A 22,930-nucleotide genomic window follows, 5' to 3' on the forward strand; every position below is an offset into this window, starting at 1 on the left:
AGTATCTCCGAAAGGTTTGTAAAACGAACTTAACTCGAATCACCGAATAAATAATAATAGCATCGACCAGATAAAATATCATCTCATGTCTCATGATACAGTTCAGCACCGAACCTCGTCGTTGGTAAACTCACTGATTCTGGTTCTGTTTCTTACTGCGGCCGCAATATATTCTAGAGGGCGTAAGAAAACCTCGAATTTTTTCGCCGCCGCGAACTCCCATAAGGATGGCAGTCTTTAACAGTATCTTGTCGGTGGTACCGGGTACTCCAATAATGACGCCTCAGCGGTAACAAAGCATGTTTTGTCTTCGACCAGTCGACGCACACATATTCACATATGCGTAGCTGCGAATGAGCGCGTGGTCGAGTGCAGAAAACGAACAAACTGCGCCCTACAGAAAAAACGAGGAACTAAATTTGTGGTCTGTTTTACCTTTTTGACGTCTTTTGGGGGTGAAAATCGTAGTTCTCAAATTACTTCTACCTGGAGACTTGTACAATATCAATCATAGTGTCCGTTCGTCTAGTGTATTTTGTAATTTCAAATAAATTATTGAATATTCGAAAGCTTTTATCAGATGACTATGTTAATTACTTTAACGCTTTTATTAAATAATTAGATTTATGATATTTGCTGCGGTTAAACTTGGACTCCAAAGTCAGTGCTTTTTCACTAGACGAACGGACACTATGATTGATATTGTACATCATCCCTTGGGTGCTCGTTTTATTCTATCCGACGCAAAGAATATTAGTCTAGTACCATTTCTTTTATAAACCATTTCTTTTATAGCCATTAGATCGATTCAAGACATAGGCAAGCAATATAATAAACTACGCATACGGCACACGGCCTTTTAATAGTGCGAAACATCTTTCCACGACTCTTGCAGACGATTGACGGAAATTAACATTTTTTTGTGCAGCGGTTAAATGTCCGTTATCTTTAAACGGAACCAAGAGATGCTGATGTAATTCATACGCAAAATCTCCAACTAAATGATTATCAAAAGGAAATTTGCAGTCATCATTTAAATATTCAGCAACTTTCGATTGTCTGAAGACTCCCCGGTCATGAACTGATTTTGGATGACCCACATAACAATGAGTAATCATTGCCCTGTGATTACACACCACCTACAATCAATAAAAAAATTAAGAATACAAGCATAAATAAAATTAATACATAACTTTTATATGTAGATATTGTAGTAAGAGTCTACCTGAAGTTGAATGGAATGGTATCCTTTTCGATTTATATAATCTTTAGAATTTTCTTTAGGTACTTCAATTTTAATGTACGTTCCGTCTATAGCGCCAATCGTTCGTACAAAACCAGTATTTTCTTCACATTTACGCATTGTAAGTTGAGCTTCATCACTCGAAGGCCAAGAAATACACTGAGGAGCCAGGTTGAACAATGCATGTGACTAAGTAAATTATCAATAGAAACTGACAATTCATTTGCTATTCGTTTTAAATTTTTAGTTAGAATGCCATATTTTCCTTTTGCATACCTTAACAGCGTATAGTATCCTATACCTGTTTTATTTACTAAATCTTTTACAGTGTATTTCCATTTTAATATCCAGCTTCTTATATTCTCTGTTATTTGGTACCTTATCGAGATAGTAGTATTCTTTGCCATGTCAATAGCGATTTTGCAGAAATAAACATTACACAGGTTAACACGAATTTTTCACTAAATATTGATGTTAAACTTCTAGTTAGTATCTAGAAATTTGGCTACTTCTAGAAGTAGCTATTCTATCGCAAATGTAGGTATTAGGGCTATTCAAAGGCTTACAAGCATCTATTAAATTTCTTAAATCTTCACCACTTAGGTAACTCAATATGTTTTCAGTACAATAAGTTGATAATCCAAGAAGGCTTTCGAAGAGAGACTGCAAAAACATATTGCCTTGTTCCAGTAACTTTTTTCTTTCTATGCCCCTCCTAAATCGACCATTTATGACACTAGCATATATTGGAAATTTCGTTTTATAATCATCTGATTTCAAGGCCTGTACTATATTTTTATTCCTTGCATATATTGCTAATTGACTTATACTCTTTGTCAGGATATCGTGAAAAGAAGTATTGCTATTATCAATCTTCTCACCCCTCATAATTTCTATTTCTGCTTTACATTCCCTCTGAAAATTGCTAAATTTAATGCCTATAATTTCATTATCATTGATTTCATTGTCACTAATTTCATTGTCACTAATTTCATCGTCGCTAATTTCAATGAGCCTAGTTTCATCGAAATTAGTCAACCTTAAATTTCTTGCGCTTACGTATAAGCCTGCAGTTTTTACTTTAACTATGTACTGTTTAAGGATCTCAGCAACTTCTTCACAAGGGGAAGTGCCACGATCAGGATCATAATAATCACGATCAGAATCATAATAATCATGATCAAGATCATAATAATCACGATCAGGATCATAATAATCATGATCAGGATCATAATAATCACTATCAGAATCATAGTTATTAAATTGATGATCAAATCTATCATGAAAGTATTGAGCACTAAGCATAGCATATTCAAGTGGCGTATGACCACTTTCACTTATAATGTTGATGTCAGAACCATATTCTAGAAGAGCATTAACAACTTGTGCATGTCCTTCTTTAGAAGCAATATGAAGTGCTGTTCTACCATACTCGTCTCTAAAGTCAACTTCAGCACCAAATTCCAAGAGAATCTCAACAATTTGCGAATGACCGTTTTCAGCAGCAATATGAAGTGCAGTTATTCGATCTTTTCGTGTAGCGTTGACGTCGGCCCCTTTATTTAAAAGCATTTTGCTAATTAACTCATTTCCTTTCTGAGCAGAAAGATGAAGCAGTGTCATATCACCTTTTACTACATAGTTAACATCTGCATTGTATTCCAAAAGAGCTTCAACGACTTTTGTACATCCATTCTTAATAGCAGCGTGAAGTGTTGTTTCTCCATCTTTAGTTTTAGCATTAACATTAGCCCCCTTACTTAGCAGCAATGCGGCAATTTCTCTCTCTTTATCAAGAGCAGTAAAATATAAGGCTGTTCTTCCATACTTATCACTAGCGTTAATATCAGCATCATGTTGTAAAAGAATTTCAACAATTTCTTTGCATTTCTTTTCAACAGCAATACTTAGTAACTCAGGTCTATCTTTTATACCAGCTCCATTAGTTAAAAGTAGTTTGGTGACTTTTGCATCAACGTGTTCAATAGCATAAAATATTGGAGTTTTTTCAGTTGCATCTTTAGCATTAACATTAGCTCCATAGTTTATCAATAATTTGGCCATTTCCTTTTGCTTGTTGTTGGCTGCACTATGTAGAGGTGTAAAACCTTTTCTATACATCGAACTGTGTAACATATTAACATTAGCACCATACTTCAACAGGTCTTCAACAATTTTCAAATATCCTTTCTCAACAGCAGTATGCAGCAACTCAGGATTATTTACATCTTTAGGATCAACAGTAAAACCATGTTGAAGAAGAGTCTCGACGATCTCTTTTCTATACCCATATACTGCGGCATTAAGAGAGCTTCTGTTGCTTTGATTATTAATATCAGGACAATACTTTAAAATATCCTTAACAATCATTGAATGTCCTTTTCCAACAGCAAGATACAGTGTAGTCTTGCCATTCTTAACCTGGGCATCAACCTTAGCCCCACGTTCCAGGAGTAGTTTTACAACTGTTTTATGTCCTGCTTTAGTAGCCATATGAAGTGGCGTTAAATTATCCTTTGCGTTAGCATTAACATCAACACCTCTATCCAAAAATAATCTAACAGCTTCTAGACTACCTCGTTCAGAGGCAAAATGTAGTGGTGTATACCCCTCCCACTGTTTTGAAGTACATACAGAATGAATATAAGCCCCATGATTTAGAAGAACTTCAGCAATCTGCACATATCCATTGTGAGCAGCAACATGAAGTGGAATTTTACCGGAAATACCTACAGCATTAACATTAGCTCCCCGATTCAAAAGGAGTTGAGTAATTTCCACTTTTCCTCTTTGAACTGCATCATGCAGTGCTGTCCAACCGTTTGCATTTCTAGTATCAACATCAGCACCTCTATCTAGTAGCAGTTCAACAATTTCTCTGTTACCCTTCATAACAGCTAAATGAAGTGGAGTATCAGAGGGTTTCTTGTTTTTACTGTTAACTTTGGAACCATTTATTAAAAGTAGTCTAGCAATTTCTGTATGTTCATTTGCAATAGCATCACGGAGTAAAACGTATCCTTCTGACCATGCTTGTGAATAAGATAGACCGTAATAATTTATTAACTTGCGTACTCTTTTTAAATCCCCAGAACGAACCGCAGAAATTAAACTGTAGTTTATATCTGATCCGCCTAGCATTATGCGCGTATGTTTATACACAAACAAAGACGAGTAAAATCGACAATGGGTATGTGTAGTGACTACAGATCAGCCAACAAGACCAAACAAGACGCTTTGCTTTTGTTCTGGAAGAGTCGTGAATTTTGGGCCTGTGGCAGCCGGCGTCGAGGTCGGTAAAGAAGAAAACGCTTTCAAGAAAATTCTCAACGCCGCCTTTATCAAATCATGCTTTTAACCAGACGAGCCGTTTCAACATTTGCCTCAGGAGGATTTGAAAAAGATGGTGCTTGCTGCACTGCTTCTGGTTCCTCCGGTTCCATTTGAAGTCTTTTCTCATGAACAGGTGAACATTTCTTTGTTAGAAAAAATTAAGGTTTTCCTTCTTTGCGAAACTAAGTTATTACTGCCGTATATATTCTTTTACAGCAAGCTTGATTTGCTAAAGGCGGCGATGAGAATTTTCTTGAAGGCGTTTTCTTTTTTACCGACTTCAACGCCGGCCGCCACATACCTACTTACATGAAGCTAGCCGGAAGGAATAATAAAATATGATTATTTTTCATTTTTCTTAGTGTATTTCGTTTGTATATAAGTCGTTTGTGATTGATTGTGAGTCTATTTTTAACGTTTGTGACAAATTAGTTCTTTTGTAATTACCAATTTTATTTCAGTCATGATGTGAGCCAGAACTTTTTAGTAATTTTTTATAATAAACAAATTTTGTGATAACTGATAACTGTAATTGATTGGAAATCGTTTGTAATTTACAAATATATAATTTTCATTGTTTGTGAGTGAATAATTTCTTAATTATCTACAAGTTTGTTTTATAATAAATAATTGTAGTGCGCATGCGCAAAATATACTCGCGACTCTTGCCAACAGAGAGCGTATCGGCGCGTTACGCATAGCGGAAATCGTTTAAATTTTCTGTTTCATATTCTATGGGCAAAAGTTCTTTTAATTTTTTGGAGCAACTGTCATTGTGCTGAGGATCTCTTATAATAAAATAAGTTATCAAGCAAAAAGTATTTGAAGGAATTATGTAATAACAAAAATAACAAAAGATAAATATTAGATAAGTATTTATTAATTAAACGATATTGTATATTTTATAAAAATCTGATACTTTGTGTAAAATTGTTTGTTACAGAAGTACACAGAAATCAAGCAAGTTTAATCTTGAAAATTATAAAAATGGAGATATCAAAAGATAACAATTATTAAAACTTGGAAAACTGAAAATGCATCTACAAAGAAAGATTTGATATAATATTAATAGAATAGAATTGATTTATTTTACAGAAAGATAACAACTCGGTTTACAATATTTATAAATAATATATAATATATAAAAATATATGAAATCATTTAAAAATTACTGATTTTTACTTTTTATGATATAAATTGCGGCATGTGGCTCAATATCCTAATAAGATGAGTATAATCACATTTTTATAAAACATACAATATCGTTTAATTAATAAATACTTATCTAATATTTATCTTTTGTTATTTTTGTTATTACATAATTCCTTCAAATACTTTTTGCTTGGTAACTTATTTTATTATAAAAGATCCTCAAGACAATGACAGTTGCTCCAAAAAATTAAAAGAACTTTTGCCCATAGAATACACTAGAATATGAAATATAGAAAATTTAAACGATTTCCGCTATGCGTAACGCGCCGTTACGCTCTCTGTTGGCAAGAGTCTCGAGTATATTTTGCGCATGCGCATTACAATTATTTATTATAAAACAAACTTGTAGATAATTAAAAAAGTATTTACTCACAAACAATGAAAATGATATATTTGTAAATCACAAACGATTTCCAATCAATTATAGTTATCAGTTATCACAAAATCTGTTTATTATAAAAAATTACTAAAAAATTCCGGCTTACATCATGACTGAAATAAAATTGCTAATTACAAAAGGCTTATTTGTCATAAACATTAAAAATAGCCTCACAATCAATCACAAATGATTTACAAACGAAATACACTAAGAAAAATTAAAAATAATCATATTTTATTATTTCTTCCGGTTAGCTTCATGTAGGTGCTAGCATCATCTTAATCCCATTAACTTTGAAGGAATTAGAAAATAATCGATTTATATTGTGTAAGAAACATTCCCATGTATGTATGTGCATACATACATATACATATAAATAGAAAAACAGCTATGACAAGACAAGTGAATAATATTTAAATATTGATATTTTATTAAACTATTTAGCGCAATGACTTAACCACTAAACGTCCAAGTACATAATATTACGTTGACATGCTTTTAAATGAGGATCTTAAGTGGTTAAAATAGAAAAAATGCTGTACGATCGAAGTGCTACGCCAATGATACACGTTCTTTTAGTTTAATCGGTATGGCTGCCGCGAGACTTGCGGACACTTGCGGACAGACAGATCGCGTTGCGACACGCAAGCGAGCATTGTCGGGTGTCCTTAAATGCAACTTTCATTCAATAGTGCACAAAGTAAATACGCGTAAATATTATTCTACTGCACGCTGGTGATTAACAATATAACAATAAATTGTTTAAAGTGGTGAAAAATTATGAAAGGATTGACAGAAGACCTAAAAAGAAGTGAAATTGTGACAGGCTTAAAAACATCTTCAAAGTTAAATACAGCAACGATCGAGATAGAGAAAATTGATACGATTTTTTCTTTTAAATTCAATAGAATAAGTCAAAATCAGTTAAATTAAATGTATTTATAATTATTAGTTTGTTATAAAATGTGATTATTCTAAAAAGATTGTGCCGATTAATTGTTCGACTTGAGAGAAAGTCAACAGTTGTTTCAAACGGTAGACACGTAGTTCAAATTTCAAACTAAACTTCGTGTTGTTACCAAATCGAGTGCATTAAATTAATTGCAAAGTATGTGGTTATGTGGATACAAAGAAATTTCTGATATATTGGTGAAAATTGATTTGATAACATTAGACTGAAAACATATTTTTCATATTTGTTGTGTAGAATTCCAAGAGATATGTTCATTTGCAATTGTTTCCCGTTGTGTCGAGTGAACGACTGAAGCCGGATATGAAGAACGTAAAAGGATCATCGCAAAAAAAACGGGAAAAAATAGCGGATGCATTGGACACGAATGAACGGGTGGCATGAATGACAGATGTGTGTTTGCATAGACACGATCCATCTCTTAAGGTGTTCCGAATTAGCGTGGCTTAATTTAAGCATATCGAACCACGGTATCGGTGGATCGAATGCGGTCGCATTCATATTTAATGTACCGTAGACCAATGTAACGCAATGTTCGTCAGATTGGCCATCACTATTACGGCATTTTGCCTGTGGAACGGAGTTGGTAAGATATTTCATCTTTATTTCACACCTTCATCAATTCAATATCTTTTGTTTCCATGTCCAATTATGGTGAATATATTCGTTCATTCCGCTAGGATATTATCACCGATGTATAGAAATATACAGTGTTATCACTACCTACTTAATATATATGTTACTTTACAATATTATTACTATATTTATATAATAATAGTGGGTAATAATTCGGTTTATAAAAACCAGATATCTTTATCTATTTTATTATATATTATATAAAAAAAGGATTTTTTTATTAAAAATCAGTTAAATTACAAAAATACGTATATTTAGCAAGAGTATAAATAATTTAACATAATGAAGCAGCATTTTAAATTTCATTGGTACTTTGTTACATATTAATTTTTAGAACTATTTTTTTTTTAATAATAATAAATATTAACAATAATTTGACTCAGAATAAAATAAATTACCATAGAAAAATGAAATATAACAAATATAATATTTCGTTAATTAAACTTTAATTTTCTATAAAGATGACATTTTTGATTACATCAAAAAGCCACTATGGAAAACCAAAGTTTTGGAAATTATCTTACTAGAAGCTTGTGGTATTTAACCTGTACTTTCTAATATGTCCGGAGAAAGCGTCGACGAGATTTCCTTCGACGTGCGTCTTGGGTAAATGTGAAACTAGAATACATTTTAGAATTTACAATTGAAAATAAAAAAAGAAAACGTTTTAACTGATCCATGTTTACAAACAAATTAATTTTTGTTCTTGAATGGATAAAAAAGTCTTCTCCAGGTTTAGGTAAGCTTTTAATTTTCTTTATTAAACATATATAACTTTATTTCGACCTTAACCTTAAAATCCAATTCATCCTTTCATATTTTATAAAAATGAAAGTTTTTTTATTATATTTATTTTACAACTTTTCCATTCTTGATAGGGCTTTCATCATGGTAGTTTCTTCAAAGTATTGTCCACACTGATCACAAGAAGTCTCGCGGGACGGCACAGAGGCAAGAGGGGTACTATGCACACAAAACTGACCCCCTAGTTTTACACGAGTCTGATTAGTAGATGTGACCGCTTCGATCAATCATAAATCACGACCGAAAGTACGTGTGAGCAGATGGTGGGGCTCGACCAATTAGAATGCATTATTGTCATAGGACTTCTTGTGATCAGTGGACAGTACATATTTATATTTGTTGTATAGTGGTTTTCTGGTTCTTATTCTATTTTATATGCCAACAGCATAAAAGTCACCCATCCGTAGGATAATCGTGCTTAACGTAGCTTAACTTTGCTGTTCTTAGTAATACCTGTATATTGTACGTAGCTAGGGCCATTAGCGTATTGCACAAAGCGCATTGACCCTTCGTGTAACATCTCATTGTGCGGCCCTGGCCGAAGTTTCAAATTCCTGGTCTCCCTGTACATCTACTAAATCGCTCTTTCGGCGATCGAATTTCATTTGCTTTAACGCCTGACTGATTTTATGACCTCGTTGGATTGTGGCCTTTCAGACGTGATATTTTATTTAACATACGTTCAGTGCCGCTCACTCAATACCGTCAACGCTGAATGCCCGTCCACGCGGTATCGCGTGCTCTATTATTAATACTTAAAAGTTGCGGCACACAACAACCGGCTTGTTTCTTAGAACATATTAAGACATCATATGGACGATTAATTCCTTACCGTTTGATGCTTTAAGGCTTCATCCATGCGTTAAGGCATCCATTGGTCACGTGATGGAAGAATTGCATAATGCATTCCTCTAAACAACTTGTGACACTACCCACGATTATTGCTCACGGGCAACCACATGCCCCTAACGACATCTATTGTGCAAGCCTGCTGTAAACTGCTTTCACGGAATCAGTGACCCCTACTCACTCTCCTCTTTCGTAAAGAAAAACTGTCATGGTCACGAACAATTCTTTATGTTTCAAGGAATTCAAACAAAAAAGTTGCTTAATGTGTCGTATGATAAAATAAAGGAGCAAGAGGATCGAATGACCGCCAGACGAATTAACTTTTAAAAGAAGGAGCGACATAATCAGGTCACCAGACACCAGACAAGAACTTGTACTCAGTCTTTACCGGTAATCGAGCTACTTGCTGCGTGTCCCCATCGAATTTACAATATTGGCAGTGTTTGTAAAATATCTTTTAAACGAATTTATACGTATTTATATGAATGATACGTAGAAAACGAAAGTGTTATATTAGCGGCATGCTAAGAGAGCAAAGAAGTTATTTAGTTAGTTAAAATTCTTATTTATTTAATATTAATCATATTAATATGAATAGTATCAATATAATAGTATTATTGTTATAATAGTTTAGTATTATAATACTATCAATACTAGTATTAACGTAAATTAAATCTGGAGTCCTCAAGTCTCATCGGTTATGAAAGGGCTAATGACATTAGGTTATGTCTTACAATATCTATAACCTTAATATTTACTATATTATTAATAAATTATCAATAGCTTAAGAAATGAAAATAAATAACAAGTAAGAATACATAGATTTGCATAATAAAATTGCACATTTTGTTCGTCTTAATGATAGTTTAACGATGTTATCAGTATTTATTGATAGCAGCATCTCTATCCCATCGTTCGAATTCGATTTTTGGTGTGTATTGCTGTGCATGAAAGTGAAGCGTCATGCTAACGGATATTTAAGGCCCGACGATGACCTCATCGAAGTGAAAGTTCTCCAGTTCGGTTCTCTGTAGTGGTAAAACGAGCAAATGGTAAAAAAAGCGTGCGCGGCCTCTTTTGAATCCTCGTAAGCCCTGTTGTATCCGCTTCCGGAAGCGAATGCATTGACGTCACGATCTTGAGGGATTCGATGAAATCAATCGTTTCGAAAGATTATACTTCAATATGTCATTATATTTTGTCATGAAACGACCGTTTGCGTCATTTAAAGAAATTACTTTCTATTTTTATGAATAAAATTTTGTTTTATTATATCAATTTTTATATTATGTAAATATTTAAGATTCTTTTTACAGAGGTGATTTCAGGCCACAGTTATAAAATTAAAGAAACATTAATATAGGTTGTAAAATAAACTAACTTTTGCTAGTATCGGAGATAATCACAAATATTCGACAGTTTATTTTGTCAGCGTTAAATGTTAAGGTCGACTACTACATTCTTTATTCAGAACTTTGATGTAGAATACACATTCATTAGAATTCTGCGTTCAATAATTAATGAAACTTTTTTCTTCTACATTTTACAAATATAATTTCTTCAAAAAAACAATTTTCTGGTTAATACTGTTTTCTTTAAGTAAATGTCTAATTTAAAACAGTATACTGTTATTACCAGTTTACTTTTAATAATTATGATGGAATCTGAATAACTTTTGCATAAACAGTTTAAAATATAGAGATATGCTTTTTGTAATTGTAAAAGAAATACTTGCAGTTCTGTCTTTTACAAATTTGATATAAAATCCCTATCTGAGATTCTTATTAAATAATGTTACTTTATTTTGTTATTTTATTACTGTAACTCAAAGGTCTTCTTCTATCAAGATATATGTAAATTAGTAAAATAATTGGTAAGAGAAATCCACGACAGTAGCTATAGGTCTGATTGGTACGCGGTATTATACTTTAGTGAATGACCATTCAATCTATTTGGATTGTGCATTTCCGATGATAATGGAAAAACCATGAGTCGAGAGCTAATGATCAGAAGCGTAGGTAGTGTTGATCCAGTCGTTTGGTCGCACTTTCATCGTCCCACTTTCTCCTTCTGGTTCGGGGCACGTTGCTGGTTGACCACATGCCATCCTCTCAACCTTTGCAACCTGTACGTCCACCGGAAATTTTCTCTGTTCTTTGACCGGAAGAAACACCATAGACTATAAAGTTGAATTTAAACGCTCATATAATTTGCATAAACTAACTTGTGCAATTAAATTTGGAGAAATATAATATAAGGTGTAAGATGTAGGGTGAACATTTGAAATTTTCTTTAATTCTTTTTTACTTCAATTATTCTATTACTGATGACTTTTGTGGCAAAATTACAAATTAATTTAAGTTCATAATAATAGTAGTAAAAGTTTCTAATTCTTTGAAGGTAAAATTATGTCTGACAATCAACGGCTATACTATTTAGGATAAACTATAGAAAAAGCTGGATAAATACAAGAGAGATTGGGACCTAAACATTGCATGTATCGATTCTATGTTGTTTGTTCTATTACTATTTTTTATTTACTGTGTTGCGGCACAACCTCGTATCGGCTCTTTATCATTAGCTTGTAAATTAGTTTAATTTTCAATAGAACAAAATGTTCGGCTTAAAGGAAATCACGGACTTTTCCTAACATCATAAAGCATCTAATTTGCAGTCAATAGTCTCGCGGCTCAGAAACTTTCTGAACTGAACCGCAACAATAAGTTTATGAAGCCATCGACCAGCTTAGTACTTTGCTAGAAATATTTTCGTGTTCTTGTTCTTTGTGTAAATATAATTCAAACTATATTGTGTTTGATCTCATTTTATAATCAGAAAAATCTAAAAAATGCGTTAGTAAACGTTTCATTAAACAAAAGTCATAAATAAAAAAGTTTTGAATTAGTATTAATCACACCGATATTGCAGTTCGGATCATATTACACGTCTTTCTCGTCGGGTGTCTCGATTCGCCAAGAGGGATCTCTCTACATGGAGGGAATAGTCACTTTGCACTTATCCAGCCAATCTTTTCTTGCACTTATGCAACTTTTACTGTACCTCTTGTTTGATCAGCGAAGTGAAGCTGTGAATGTTACTATTTCACAAGTGGAAGCATCGAAATATTGCTTGCCACTCAAAAATTGTTATCTACTCAATTTTAAATATTTTAATTGAAGAATTCTTTAAATAAAATATGGCTTCTTAAACCTTTGGGGGTATATGAGTAGAAACTAGTTTTTGCTTCAGATAATACATCTTTTGTAGGCGTTTAGAGGAAGGGGAGAGGGTTTCGTCTCTCCGGACGCCTTGAGTTCGGGCCTGGGACCGCGAGGTGGCGGCGAGATGATAGGCAGTGTTCTCGCAAGCGCTCGCCCGGCATGCCGTTCGAATATACATAAAGTTCCGAATAGCGGTACGATAGGTGCCTGGAGCTATTATCAGCCTCACTGACGAGTCTGACAGACGATCCCGAGACGAAACGCCATTTTCTTCCCTCTCTTACACTTTAGTCTTTTGAAAATCTTCCACAGTGTTAAGTTGCAAAATATGCTGTGCTTTGCTTTAATCTCTTTATATGAAAGTTTGTTTGACTGTTATTTTATGGCTTATTAATTGTATCTTTTCTTTAGGATCTTGATACAGAATATTAATAGAGGGTGGTTTGGATAAAATAAGTGTGGGGGTTACTTCCCTCGTTGCTTTGTTTTGTTCTGGAGATACCTTGGTTTCCCCTAGGAGTATCGTCATGGGCATCCGCAGGATTTTTTTTAGGGGAGGCATGATATAAAATATCACTTCTAGATTAACGAATGTATGCTATAACCGTGTGAAAGAAAAGGAGAGTCAAGAACAATTCGAGATACAAGATAGTTCGAGCGAGAAAGAGACTAACAATGAGTTCCAAACGAAGGAGACAATAAATGCTGTATTCGACATCCGACTCTCTCTCTATCCAAGGGGGGGCCAAGTGCCCCGATTGCCCCCTCTTGTGGACGCCCATGAGTATCGTAGAGCTTGGTAGCTTTGGTTTGTTGGTGGTTGTTGTTATATGGCATGGAATGTGGTAGAATAACGGAACTCCCTTTTCGTCTTGTATGTAACCCTGTTTGTCTAGATAAATGAAGGCTTTTGGTGGTATGTAACCTGAAATAAGTGTCTTTGATACGTAGTTGTCGTCTGGGTATGGGATCGGAAAGATCATGCTGTTGTTTGAAAGGATCCCGCACTAAACCACGTGAAATTGGTCCTCGGCGAAAATGGCTGAATTTGAAATATGTTGTACCTTTTAGGTCACTGAACAAATGTTTCTCAGGCAAAATGTCGAAAAATGGACAGTTTCTTTGTTTCAATCCTCCAAAAGCCTGAGGTCAGACCAGCAAAGATATCATTTTCGGATCAAAGCGGTTACCATTATAAGGGAACAATATGAATGTTTAGTGAATAAAATGGTTAAAGAATAATTGTTTATGACAGTATTATTTAAACAATTTGAAAATGTCATTATTTGCAAGAACAGATTGGTGATTTAAAGTGGGAAAAGTGATAACGGATAGCGTTTTTCTAGCGCATTATTTGTTTTAAAATAAGCAATAAACAGAAACAATGATACTGAGTGTTTTTATTACACCTGCGATTAGCCTATATTATATGTAGTTACCGGAGTCTACCACGTGGAGGTTGCAGTGCGATTTTAGACTCCTTTGGGGTTCTTTTTGTACGTGGTGCGGGTCCTTTTGGCTGCTGCTACAAAATAGTTTCTGATGAGCTTTTTAATAAAATTATCGGTTCTGTTTATCTCAGCTGCATTGTATATTCGAGTATTGCTTACATATTTTTGATAGTTCGATCTAGGAGTTTTATATAAACTCAAGCATACCCGTAAAATTTTTTTAAAAATTGTCCGAGGTAGATGTGGCGATTTGATCAGCCAACGGCCACACTACTTAGTAAGTTAAACTGAGATGGGCGCGGGTAGTACTTGGATGGGTGACCGCTTGAGAACTCCACGTGCTGTTGGCTTTACTTTTTTCTTTAATTAAACAATATATTAACTTTGTAGCCATGGTTCAGCGAAAAACAAGGAAATCTGTTGAATAGATAGGATTTATTGGATTAGGTGAGGTTACAAGGTGTAGGGTACAGTTTTCTCTTTTATTTATTTGTACAAGACATTCTACGGTGAGCGCCATGTTTCTACTTCTCCCGATAGATAGGCGTCCAGGTATTATCGCCGAACTCTCCATATCGAACGGGCGTCTAGAAAACTAACTCTACTAGGGCGTCCAGGAGATGCTCTGTACTCTCTCGACCGATAGGCGTCCAGGTATTATCGCCGTACTCTCCGTATCGGTCGAGCGTCCAGGAACAGTTCTCCCGTACTCTCCCTTCTTCCGGTAGGCGTCCAGGTATTATCGTCGTACTCTCCTGCCGGAGTCCTTAGCCTGCCGACCAAAAGCGGCCGATGGTCTTACCTCGTCTTCTCTCTCGGATAACAGCAGGCGAAATAGGCCGAAGCAGTCGCGAGCCCTTAATTTATATCCACTCATTGCTATTTGGCGTTTTCCGCACTCGCGTTCGCGTCTCCGCTCGCGCCTCGCGTCTCTGATTCCCGCGATAGCCTATCATCGACATTTCTCGAAATTGTCTGGACGCTTCCAGACCGTGTCGTTTTCGCGAAGCTTCTTTTTTACCATTGTTACAACTTCTTTTATTCAATTTCGAATATTTTAACAGCAGAAATTTTTTAATATATTTTACTTTCTGTATGTACTATTGTTTTTAAAAATTGTCCGAATAGATGTGGCGGTTTGATCAGCCAACGGCCACACTACTTAGGATACACCGGTTCTCGTCTGATCACCGCAGTTAAACTGAGATGGGCGCGGGTAGTACTTGGATGGGTGACCGCTTGGGAACTCCGCGTGCTGTTGGCTTTACTTTTTTCTTTAATTAAACAATATATTAACTTCTTTTATTCAATTTCGATTATTTTAACAGCAGAAATTTTTAAATATATTTTACTTTCTGTATGTACTATTGTTTTTAAAAATTGTCCGAATAGATGTGGCGGTTTGATCAGCCAACGGCCACACTACTTAGGATACACCGGTTCTCGTCTGATCACCGCAGTTAAACTGAGATGGGCGCGGGTAGTACTTGGATGGGTGACCGCTTGGGAACTCCGCGTGCTGTTGGCTTTACTTTTTTCTTTATTTAAACAATATATTAACTTCTTTTATTCAATTTCGATTATTTTAAAAGCAGAAATTTTTAAATATATTTTACTTTCTGTATGTACTATTGTTTTTAAAAATTGTCCGAATAGATGTGGCAGTTTGATCAGCCAACGGCCACACTACTTAGGATACACCGGTTCTCGTCTGATCACCGCAGTTAAACTGAGATGGGCGCGGGTAGTACTTGGATGGGTGACCGCTTGGGAACTCCGCGTGCTGTTGGACTTTTTTTTAAATTACAAAATTTATTAACAATTTTATTCGATTAAATTTTTACACATTGAGCGTCATAGTAGACGGTTTCAATATTTAAATTACAGTCTTTTTAATCCTTAAACAGCGGAGCCTAGATTAATTGTGAACCAAACGTACGAAACAGATGTACAAGGATATTAATCTAAAGTTAAATGTATAATTTTTAAACGAAAAGGTTTCATATATATATAATTCGGGAAATGAAAATAATATGAAATACAGAATTAAATTAAAATTGGGGCTCTCTCCATGGTCCGCTGTCCAAGTGTTGAAGACTCAATTATTTAATGTTGATAATTTTATTTTTGATCAACTCCGTCACTAATCACCTACATCTTGTTCTGGTCCACTCTTGCAACAAACTCAGAGATCTGCCTCCGCTGGCCACGGGAAATGGCACAGTCTGTTCCGACACTGAAAAAGCTGAGGCCCTGGCTAAAAATTTCATTGAAGTCCACGATGCTCCCGTCAGTAACCTCGGGATTTTCCCATCTCAACACTTCACGAAATCGCCTCAGTTCCCTTAATCTCCGACTTCATTAAAAAGCTAATATCCAGTTATCAAGTTGACGATCATGAAAACCCCTTGGTCTGGCTTACTGGAACATATCTTGAGGATAATATCCCATTCAAAATCAAGGTTCGATTTCCGATGCAGAGGAGATAGTCCTGACTATACATGACGTCAACATATTCTACTACTATGCGAAAATTCTCTTACAATTAGTATAATACTCTTTTCCAATTACAATGTTACTACCACGCTAATCCTCTGGTACGGCTTTCTGGTTCTTTTCAAACTGATAATATTCCTTTTATAATCGAGTTCCTTTCTCCATGTTAGGGGCTTATTTCTGGTTGTTTGGTTTAATTTTTTTCTCTTTCAGAGCTTTTAGTTTTCTTCATGCAGTCATTGCTGATGACTGCTACGTTAGCTGGGTGTGTCGCTCACGCACCCTCCATCCAGCTTACTTTTGTTTGTAACTTCATTTAGTTTTTCTATTTTATTTTGTTTCTTTTCTCATCTAACCGCGGTTTTTTTGAAAATTTTCCCGCGAAAATTTCATCTTCAATCGTCATTTGATGTAGTATCATGAGAGCTAGGTTTGCTGGGCGAGACTACTTTGCTCTCACTCATTGTAAATTATTTTTAAAAAAATGTTGATAATTTTGTTTTTGATCAAAGTCTTAGAAAATTCAGTAGATGAAATTATTTCAAGAGATTATCATTGTTATAAAAAATGTCGAAAATCTTGAAGCTGTACGGTTTCTACTTAAAATATTAAAGGTTACACTCTACTTGGCGATATGAACTCAAAATTCAGGAAGGAGTGCATATCAAGGTCGATCTCCCAAGCTAGCGGCTCTCTCTTAATTATTATTCCGTAAATCCGAAGTTAATTAGAGTTTATGCCATTAAAGCCATTCATTTGGTTGAACTAATGGCGTTCAAAATACAAAGAAATATATAAACTTCAATTTGCATGATATCCTAAATTGCGGAATTAGAATTGTTGGAAATTGCAAATGAAGAATAATAATAATATATACGAATTTCTTTAAAATATAGTCATAAGTATAAAAAAAGTCAAAGCAAACGATAATATAGATATTACTCGATCACTTTGAGTAATATGTATAAATAAGTGATATTATATACAAAAATATGATTAAAATTCATTAATAACTAAACACCATACATTTTGTATTTTGCATCACAGGAAGTCAATTCAGTGACAACACACCTCCCGTCATGTGGATAGATCGAAATTTGGTACTTCAAGATTCAGAGCCCGTTGGAAGTATTGTAACTAGAGCTCGTGCAGAAGACAACGAACAAGGTCAACTGACCTACGGTCTTGAATCTCTTAGACATGACTACAGTGGAAACGACAGTCCGCAACCACCGCTTCCCTTCTTTATTGACAATCGTACCGGCATTATCTACGTTAATGAAACGCTCAAAGACAGAGTAAGGGTCTTTAATTATGTTGGTAATGTTAATTATAAGCAGTGGCGAAGAAGGCGCCTGCTACGGGCGCAACTGTATATTTAGTAAAATGTATCTCGTTACATTAAAATTTTTAATTTGTTTGTCATTATTGGATTACGGGGAGGCGCAAGTTAGACACTTGCCACGGGCGCTTCATACCCTCGTTACGGCACTGATTATAAGTATTGGAATAGTGTGACATATCCACGTTGAATTGTGGTATATTCGCGTTGAAAGTGTTAAGTATAGGTATTTAACCCTTGAACGGTTGACCACAAGGAAAGCCACAATTTTAATGTAATTTTGTATTTCATATTATTCTCATTTTATAAATTTTATACTGTTTCTTTAAAAATTATCTATTTAACTTTGACTTAATATCCTTGCATATGTTTTGTAAGTTTGGGTCACGACTGACCCAAGCTTCGCTGTTTGAGGGTTGAGTACCTACTGTGGTATAATTGTAAATAGGAATATAATCGCATTGAAACTGCCAACTATAGCTACATATTAGAATACTATAATACAATCACACTAAATTTTGTATAAGTATAATTGGTGATATAGACAGGAGATAAACAAGTTTTTATTGTTAAACAAAAACAAAATGCAAACATATACAATTATTTGTTCTTTTTTAAAGCTATAAGGACGTAAGACAAGCTGCGTATGGTCGATGTTGAGCGATTAAATGACGGTTGAGCGAAAAATAAAAAAATTTTTTTTCTTTCCAGGGAGGGCAGAACCTGTTCCTCTACGTGACCGTCTCCGATGGTCAACTCACAACAAAGACCGAGGTCTACATCACCATCAAGAATACTTCAAGTCCCAATGGAGGACACACCAGGTAGGTTATTCGAGGATAAAATTGGTCGAGCAGCTGCTAAATTAACTTCAATTAAACCACTGTTTAATTATTTTTATGGATAGGTATCTAAATTGAATCTTTACCAAAAAAAAATGTTTTATATTGTTAATAATATCACCCTTAATCGGTATACTATACTATTTTAGTCTTTTAATTTTTTTCTTGCTAGAAATCCATTTTTGGGTCAACACGGTTCCGGTGGAAGAATACGACCGCCATTGTTGGGTCTACCTAATCTACAAAACTACCCTAGGCCACCATTACCTCACACACCGGTGATATCGCCACCAATAGCGCCACTGTCTAATGTACCTAAAACGACAAAATTACAACCGGAAGAAAGAAAACAGAACGATAGTGATCCGAATGGCAGCACCATTAGTGGCTTCGAAGAAGCTACAGAGGAGAATGAGGTCGAGGGGCCGCCCCTTAGCTCAAAAATTGCACCTGCGGAGGCACCGCCTTCTCAAGATATAGCGATGACCTTGGTACCTGTTACAGCGGTCTGCGTTCTTGTAGTGGGCCTCGGGATGGGTGCCTGGTCTTTAAGAAATAAATTCTGTGGCAGCAGGAAATCTAAAGAAGATACGGTACGCTCTTTAAACGCACATCGGAGAATATTATAGTCGGATAGGCCTACATAAAGGAAATAGAAGAAATTTCAACCATTCCAAATGTCCTTAGATCTTAATGAACTTTTGCATGTTGATAAATTATTGTAACTACAAATTTCAGACAAATATTAAATTTCTCAAGTCTCCTCTCAAGGCTCCCCCAGGATTCTCTTAAGACTAAAGCTCAATAGTAGCTTCTTTCTCTATACTTATTTTTAACGAGAAGCCCAAGGTTCATCCGATTGTATCACGTCAGTGCAGTACCACGCTGTACTATCGGTTTAAGTTACTTGGAAAATTGATAGCTTGCGGTCGGTCATTAGTATGAACAAAACGAAACACGACAAGACAGATTATTTCTTGTAGTGTACGAGACGGAGTTGTTTAAAGTAACGTAGTACATATAGAATTATTAAATCCATTATTTGTGAAAAATTAAATACTTTAGAGACTTATTAAGATAACGGTTTTCCTTTTTTATATAGAAAGAACAAGCTTCTGTTAGTGTCTCGAATATATCGGACGATCCATCTCTTGTTCTAAAAAGATGGAGAGGACCAAAAGCGCACAATAATCGATACGAGCCCTGGGAAAAAGAGAATCAGACTATACAAAATAAGCAGGAAGATCAATGGGAATTTCCACGACATCGACTGAAGGTCAGTAATAACTAAACACTAGTAAAGCTTCAATTGATATGATATTTTATTTCCAAGTTGAAATCTACCTTAAAATTTATTTGTAGGTTTTTAACATCCTTGGAGAAGGTTGTTTTGGTCAAGTTTGGAAATGCGAGGCGTTGGACATAGACGGGAATGCTGGCGCGACTATTGTAGCTGTAAAGACTTTAAAAGAAAACGCAACGGAAAGAGAACGTTTAGATCTTGCTCAAGAGTTGAGAGTGATGAAGAATTTAGATCCTCATCCAAATGTAGTCAGATTACTAGGTTGTTGTACAGAACGCGAGCCAATGTTCGTGATATTAGAGTATGTAAGTGGTGGAAAACTGCAAAGTTTCTTGAGGGCATCCAGAGAAGAAAGAAACCATGGTGGACCTGGATTAACATCCAGAGATCTGACTGGATTTGTTTACCAGGTATATTTTATATCTTGATTATTTTTCTTCTTCTGATTACACAGTCCAACAAATTTGAACTTTTTCTGTGATCTGCAATATCCATTACGTGATTCTTATAGGCTTTTGTTCACTGATTACGAATCTGCAAACCGTTTTGCTCCTATATGTACAGTTTTTGAGAAACAGGCATTTTTGTGAAAATGTGTGGTTGTGGGAAAAAGTGCAGTATTACATGAAAACTAAAAATGCGAGGAAGTTCAGGTTTATGTCAAAAGATAGAGGAGACTTTCCTCTATACGTCTGTATGAACAATTATATTTTTTAATGATTTTTAATATTTGTAAGTGCTTGTCAAAGTTTGAAAAAGAGGTGCTGTAGGTAGTTTGTACGTGCTATTTTTGTATTTTTATGAAAAATCTTTTATCTAGCAGGAATTTACTATACAGGATTGCATTCTATAAACATTTCCGATGAAGAAACCATTCACAGAAAGTATCGGTATGGTTTGGTGTTGGAACAAATAAAGAAAATATCCATCGACAACATAACTGCGACGCGTTGCCGCCAGGAGGCCATTGTATGCCTACCTCGCCGCATCAGTACCGTAACTACGCGTAATGGACATTTGTACCACTTTAATAGATTTTTGCTTACTATGAGTGTGTATAATATTACTATACAATGAATGCTATCTCACTCATGTCCACGTCGGAGAAATTTGACTGTTAAAGAGCAAATAGTTATTAAAAGATACCGTGGGTATGGGTAGGCATACAATGGCCGCCTGGCGGCAACGCGTCGTAGTCACGTTGTCGATGGATATTTTCTTTATTTGTTCCAACACCAAACCATACCAATACTTTCTGTGAATGGTTTCTTCATCAGAAATGTTTATAGAATGCAATCATGTATAGTAAATTCCTGCTAGATAAAAGATTTTTCATAAAAATACAAAAATAGCACGTACAAACTACCTACAGCACCTCTTTTTCAAACTTTGACAAGCACTTACAAATATTAAAAATCATTAAAAAATATAATTGTTCATACAGGCGTACAGAGGAAAGTCTCCTCTATCTTTTGACATAAACCTGAACTTTCTCGCATTTTTAGTTTTCATGTAATACTGCACTTTTTCCCACAACCACACATTTTCACAAAAATGCCTGTTTCTCAAAAACTGTACGTATAGGAGAAAAACGGTTTGCAGACTCGTAATCAGTGAACAAAAGCGTATAAGAATCACGTAATGAATATTCCAGATCAAAAACCGTGTTGTACCGTGTTATTTGAAATAATTGTTAACCCTTAACTGGTTCAGAGATTTTAATTTCATAACAAAGTGAACGTGAATGTATTTAAGGAATGTTTATATGTATAGATTGCCAAAGGCATGGAGCACTTGGCTTCGAAAGGAATTATACACAGGGATTTAGCCGCGAGAAATATATTGATCGATGAGAATCGTGCGTGTAAAGTCGCAGACTTTGGATTCGCACGAGACATTGCTGTGAATCAAATATATGAAAGAAAGTCTGAAGGAAGGCTACCCATTAGATGGATGGCCCCAGAAAGCTTGTATGACAACATCTTTTCCGTGAAGTCGGATATATGGAGCTTTGGTGTATTGATCTGGGAAATTGTAACATTAGGATCTACACCTTACCCTGGTTTAGCAGCAGCAGAAGTACGATTCCTTAGAATCTATTTATAGTTTATTTATTTAGTAAAAAGGAAATAAAAGAGTGCTATATAAAATTCTTTGTTTAGGTAATGAGGAGAATCAAAGAAGGATACAGGCTAGATAAACCAGAGCACTGCAAGAGAGAATTGTATAATATTATGTATTATTGTTGGAACAAAGATCCAGCTTGTAGGCCATCGTTTGGAGAACTCGTCGGTCTAACTGAAGGCCTATTACTTGATGAAACTGATTACATTGAATTAGACAGGTTCCCAGACCACTCATATTACAACGTACTTAATCTCAGTGGAGAGAAATTGTAAATGGTGTATCTAAAATAACATGAAATTTTGTGAATGATTTTCAACTAATGTATAAAATTTTTTAGCAATTAGAACATTCAATTTTGTATATTTTTATCAAATCTGACTGACTATATGTATTATTTTCTTTTTCATAATATGATTTATACTGCAGTCAAAATTACACTGTACATACAAAGCATTTATATCATTTATATCATAAATGCTTCGGTTTGATTACACAGATTTTTATTCAAACATCCTTCAATATGTAAATATAGAAAACATATTATGTCATTAGTGTATTTTATAAGTTATTCAATCGATGGTAATTATTTACATTAAAATTGTACATACATACTTACAATTTTAGTAGTGTAATAAAAATGAATGTTGTGGACTAGTCAAAGTTCAGATAATAAACATTTGCTTTTTATACAAACAAGTTGTCTAAAGTGTATACACACTTTT

The 22,930-nt window shown here is 34.8% G+C and overlaps 3 protein-coding genes and 3 non-coding genes across 8 annotated transcripts; 4 read left to right on the plus strand and 2 right to left on the minus strand.

The window, feature by feature from the left end:
• Positions 1–642: 642 nt before the first annotated feature.
• LOC114878590 (putative nuclease HARBI1) lies at positions 643–1,609 on the minus strand. The gene is made up of 3 exons (XM_029192560.2): positions 1,520–1,609; positions 1,226–1,432; positions 643–1,139 (listed from the first exon to the last, which is right to left on the minus strand). The coding sequence occupies exons 2-3, from the start codon at positions 1,361–1,363 to the stop codon at positions 837–839; spliced, it is 441 nt and encodes a 146-aa protein (XP_029048393.2). The 5' UTR covers positions 1,364–1,432; positions 1,520–1,609; the 3' UTR covers positions 643–836.
• Positions 1,610–1,726: 117 nt separating this feature from the next.
• LOC114878583 (ankyrin-1-like) lies at positions 1,727–5,037 on the minus strand. The gene has a single exon (XM_029192546.2). The coding sequence runs from the start codon at positions 4,382–4,384 to the stop codon at positions 1,730–1,732; it is 2,655 nt and encodes an 884-aa protein (XP_029048379.1). The 5' UTR covers positions 4,385–5,037; the 3' UTR covers positions 1,727–1,729.
• Positions 5,038–6,604: 1,567 nt separating this feature from the next.
• LOC114878584 (tyrosine kinase receptor Cad96Ca-like) lies at positions 6,605–22,831 on the plus strand. 3 transcript variants are annotated; one of them, XM_029192548.2, is made up of 10 exons: positions 6,605–7,275; positions 7,375–7,723; positions 8,235–8,512; positions 17,642–17,892; positions 18,648–18,760; positions 18,951–19,371; positions 19,881–20,054; positions 20,141–20,491; positions 21,855–22,160; positions 22,244–22,831. In XM_029192548.2, exons 3-10 carry the CDS (start codon positions 8,452–8,454, stop codon positions 22,478–22,480), a joined length of 1,914 nt encoding a protein of 637 aa, XP_029048381.1. In that variant the 5' UTR covers positions 6,605–7,275; positions 7,375–7,723; positions 8,235–8,451; the 3' UTR covers positions 22,481–22,831. The 3 variants fall into 3 exon arrangements, with proteins under 3 accessions (XP_029048381.1, XP_046143802.1, XP_029048382.1); XM_046287846.1 differs by having other exon boundaries at positions 6,605–7,723; XM_029192549.2 differs by lacking the exon at positions 8,235–8,512 and having other exon boundaries at positions 6,606–7,723.
• Positions 15,244–15,362, plus strand: LOC114878616. The gene has a single exon (XR_003789765.1). It is a non-coding gene; the product is annotated as a 5S ribosomal RNA (ribosomal RNA).
• On the plus strand, positions 15,508–15,626 carry LOC114878617. Its single transcript, XR_003789766.2, has one exon. It is a non-coding gene; the product is annotated as a 5S ribosomal RNA (ribosomal RNA).
• Positions 15,772–15,890, plus strand: LOC123988343. The gene has a single exon (XR_006829941.1). It is a non-coding gene; the product is annotated as a 5S ribosomal RNA (ribosomal RNA).
• Positions 22,832–22,930: the final 99 nt, after the last annotated feature.

Source organism: Osmia bicornis, chromosome 11 (assembly GCF_907164935.1).
Source record: "Osmia bicornis bicornis chromosome 11, iOsmBic2.1, whole genome shotgun sequence".
Taxonomy (NCBI): Eukaryota; Metazoa; Arthropoda; class Insecta; order Hymenoptera; family Megachilidae; genus Osmia; species Osmia bicornis.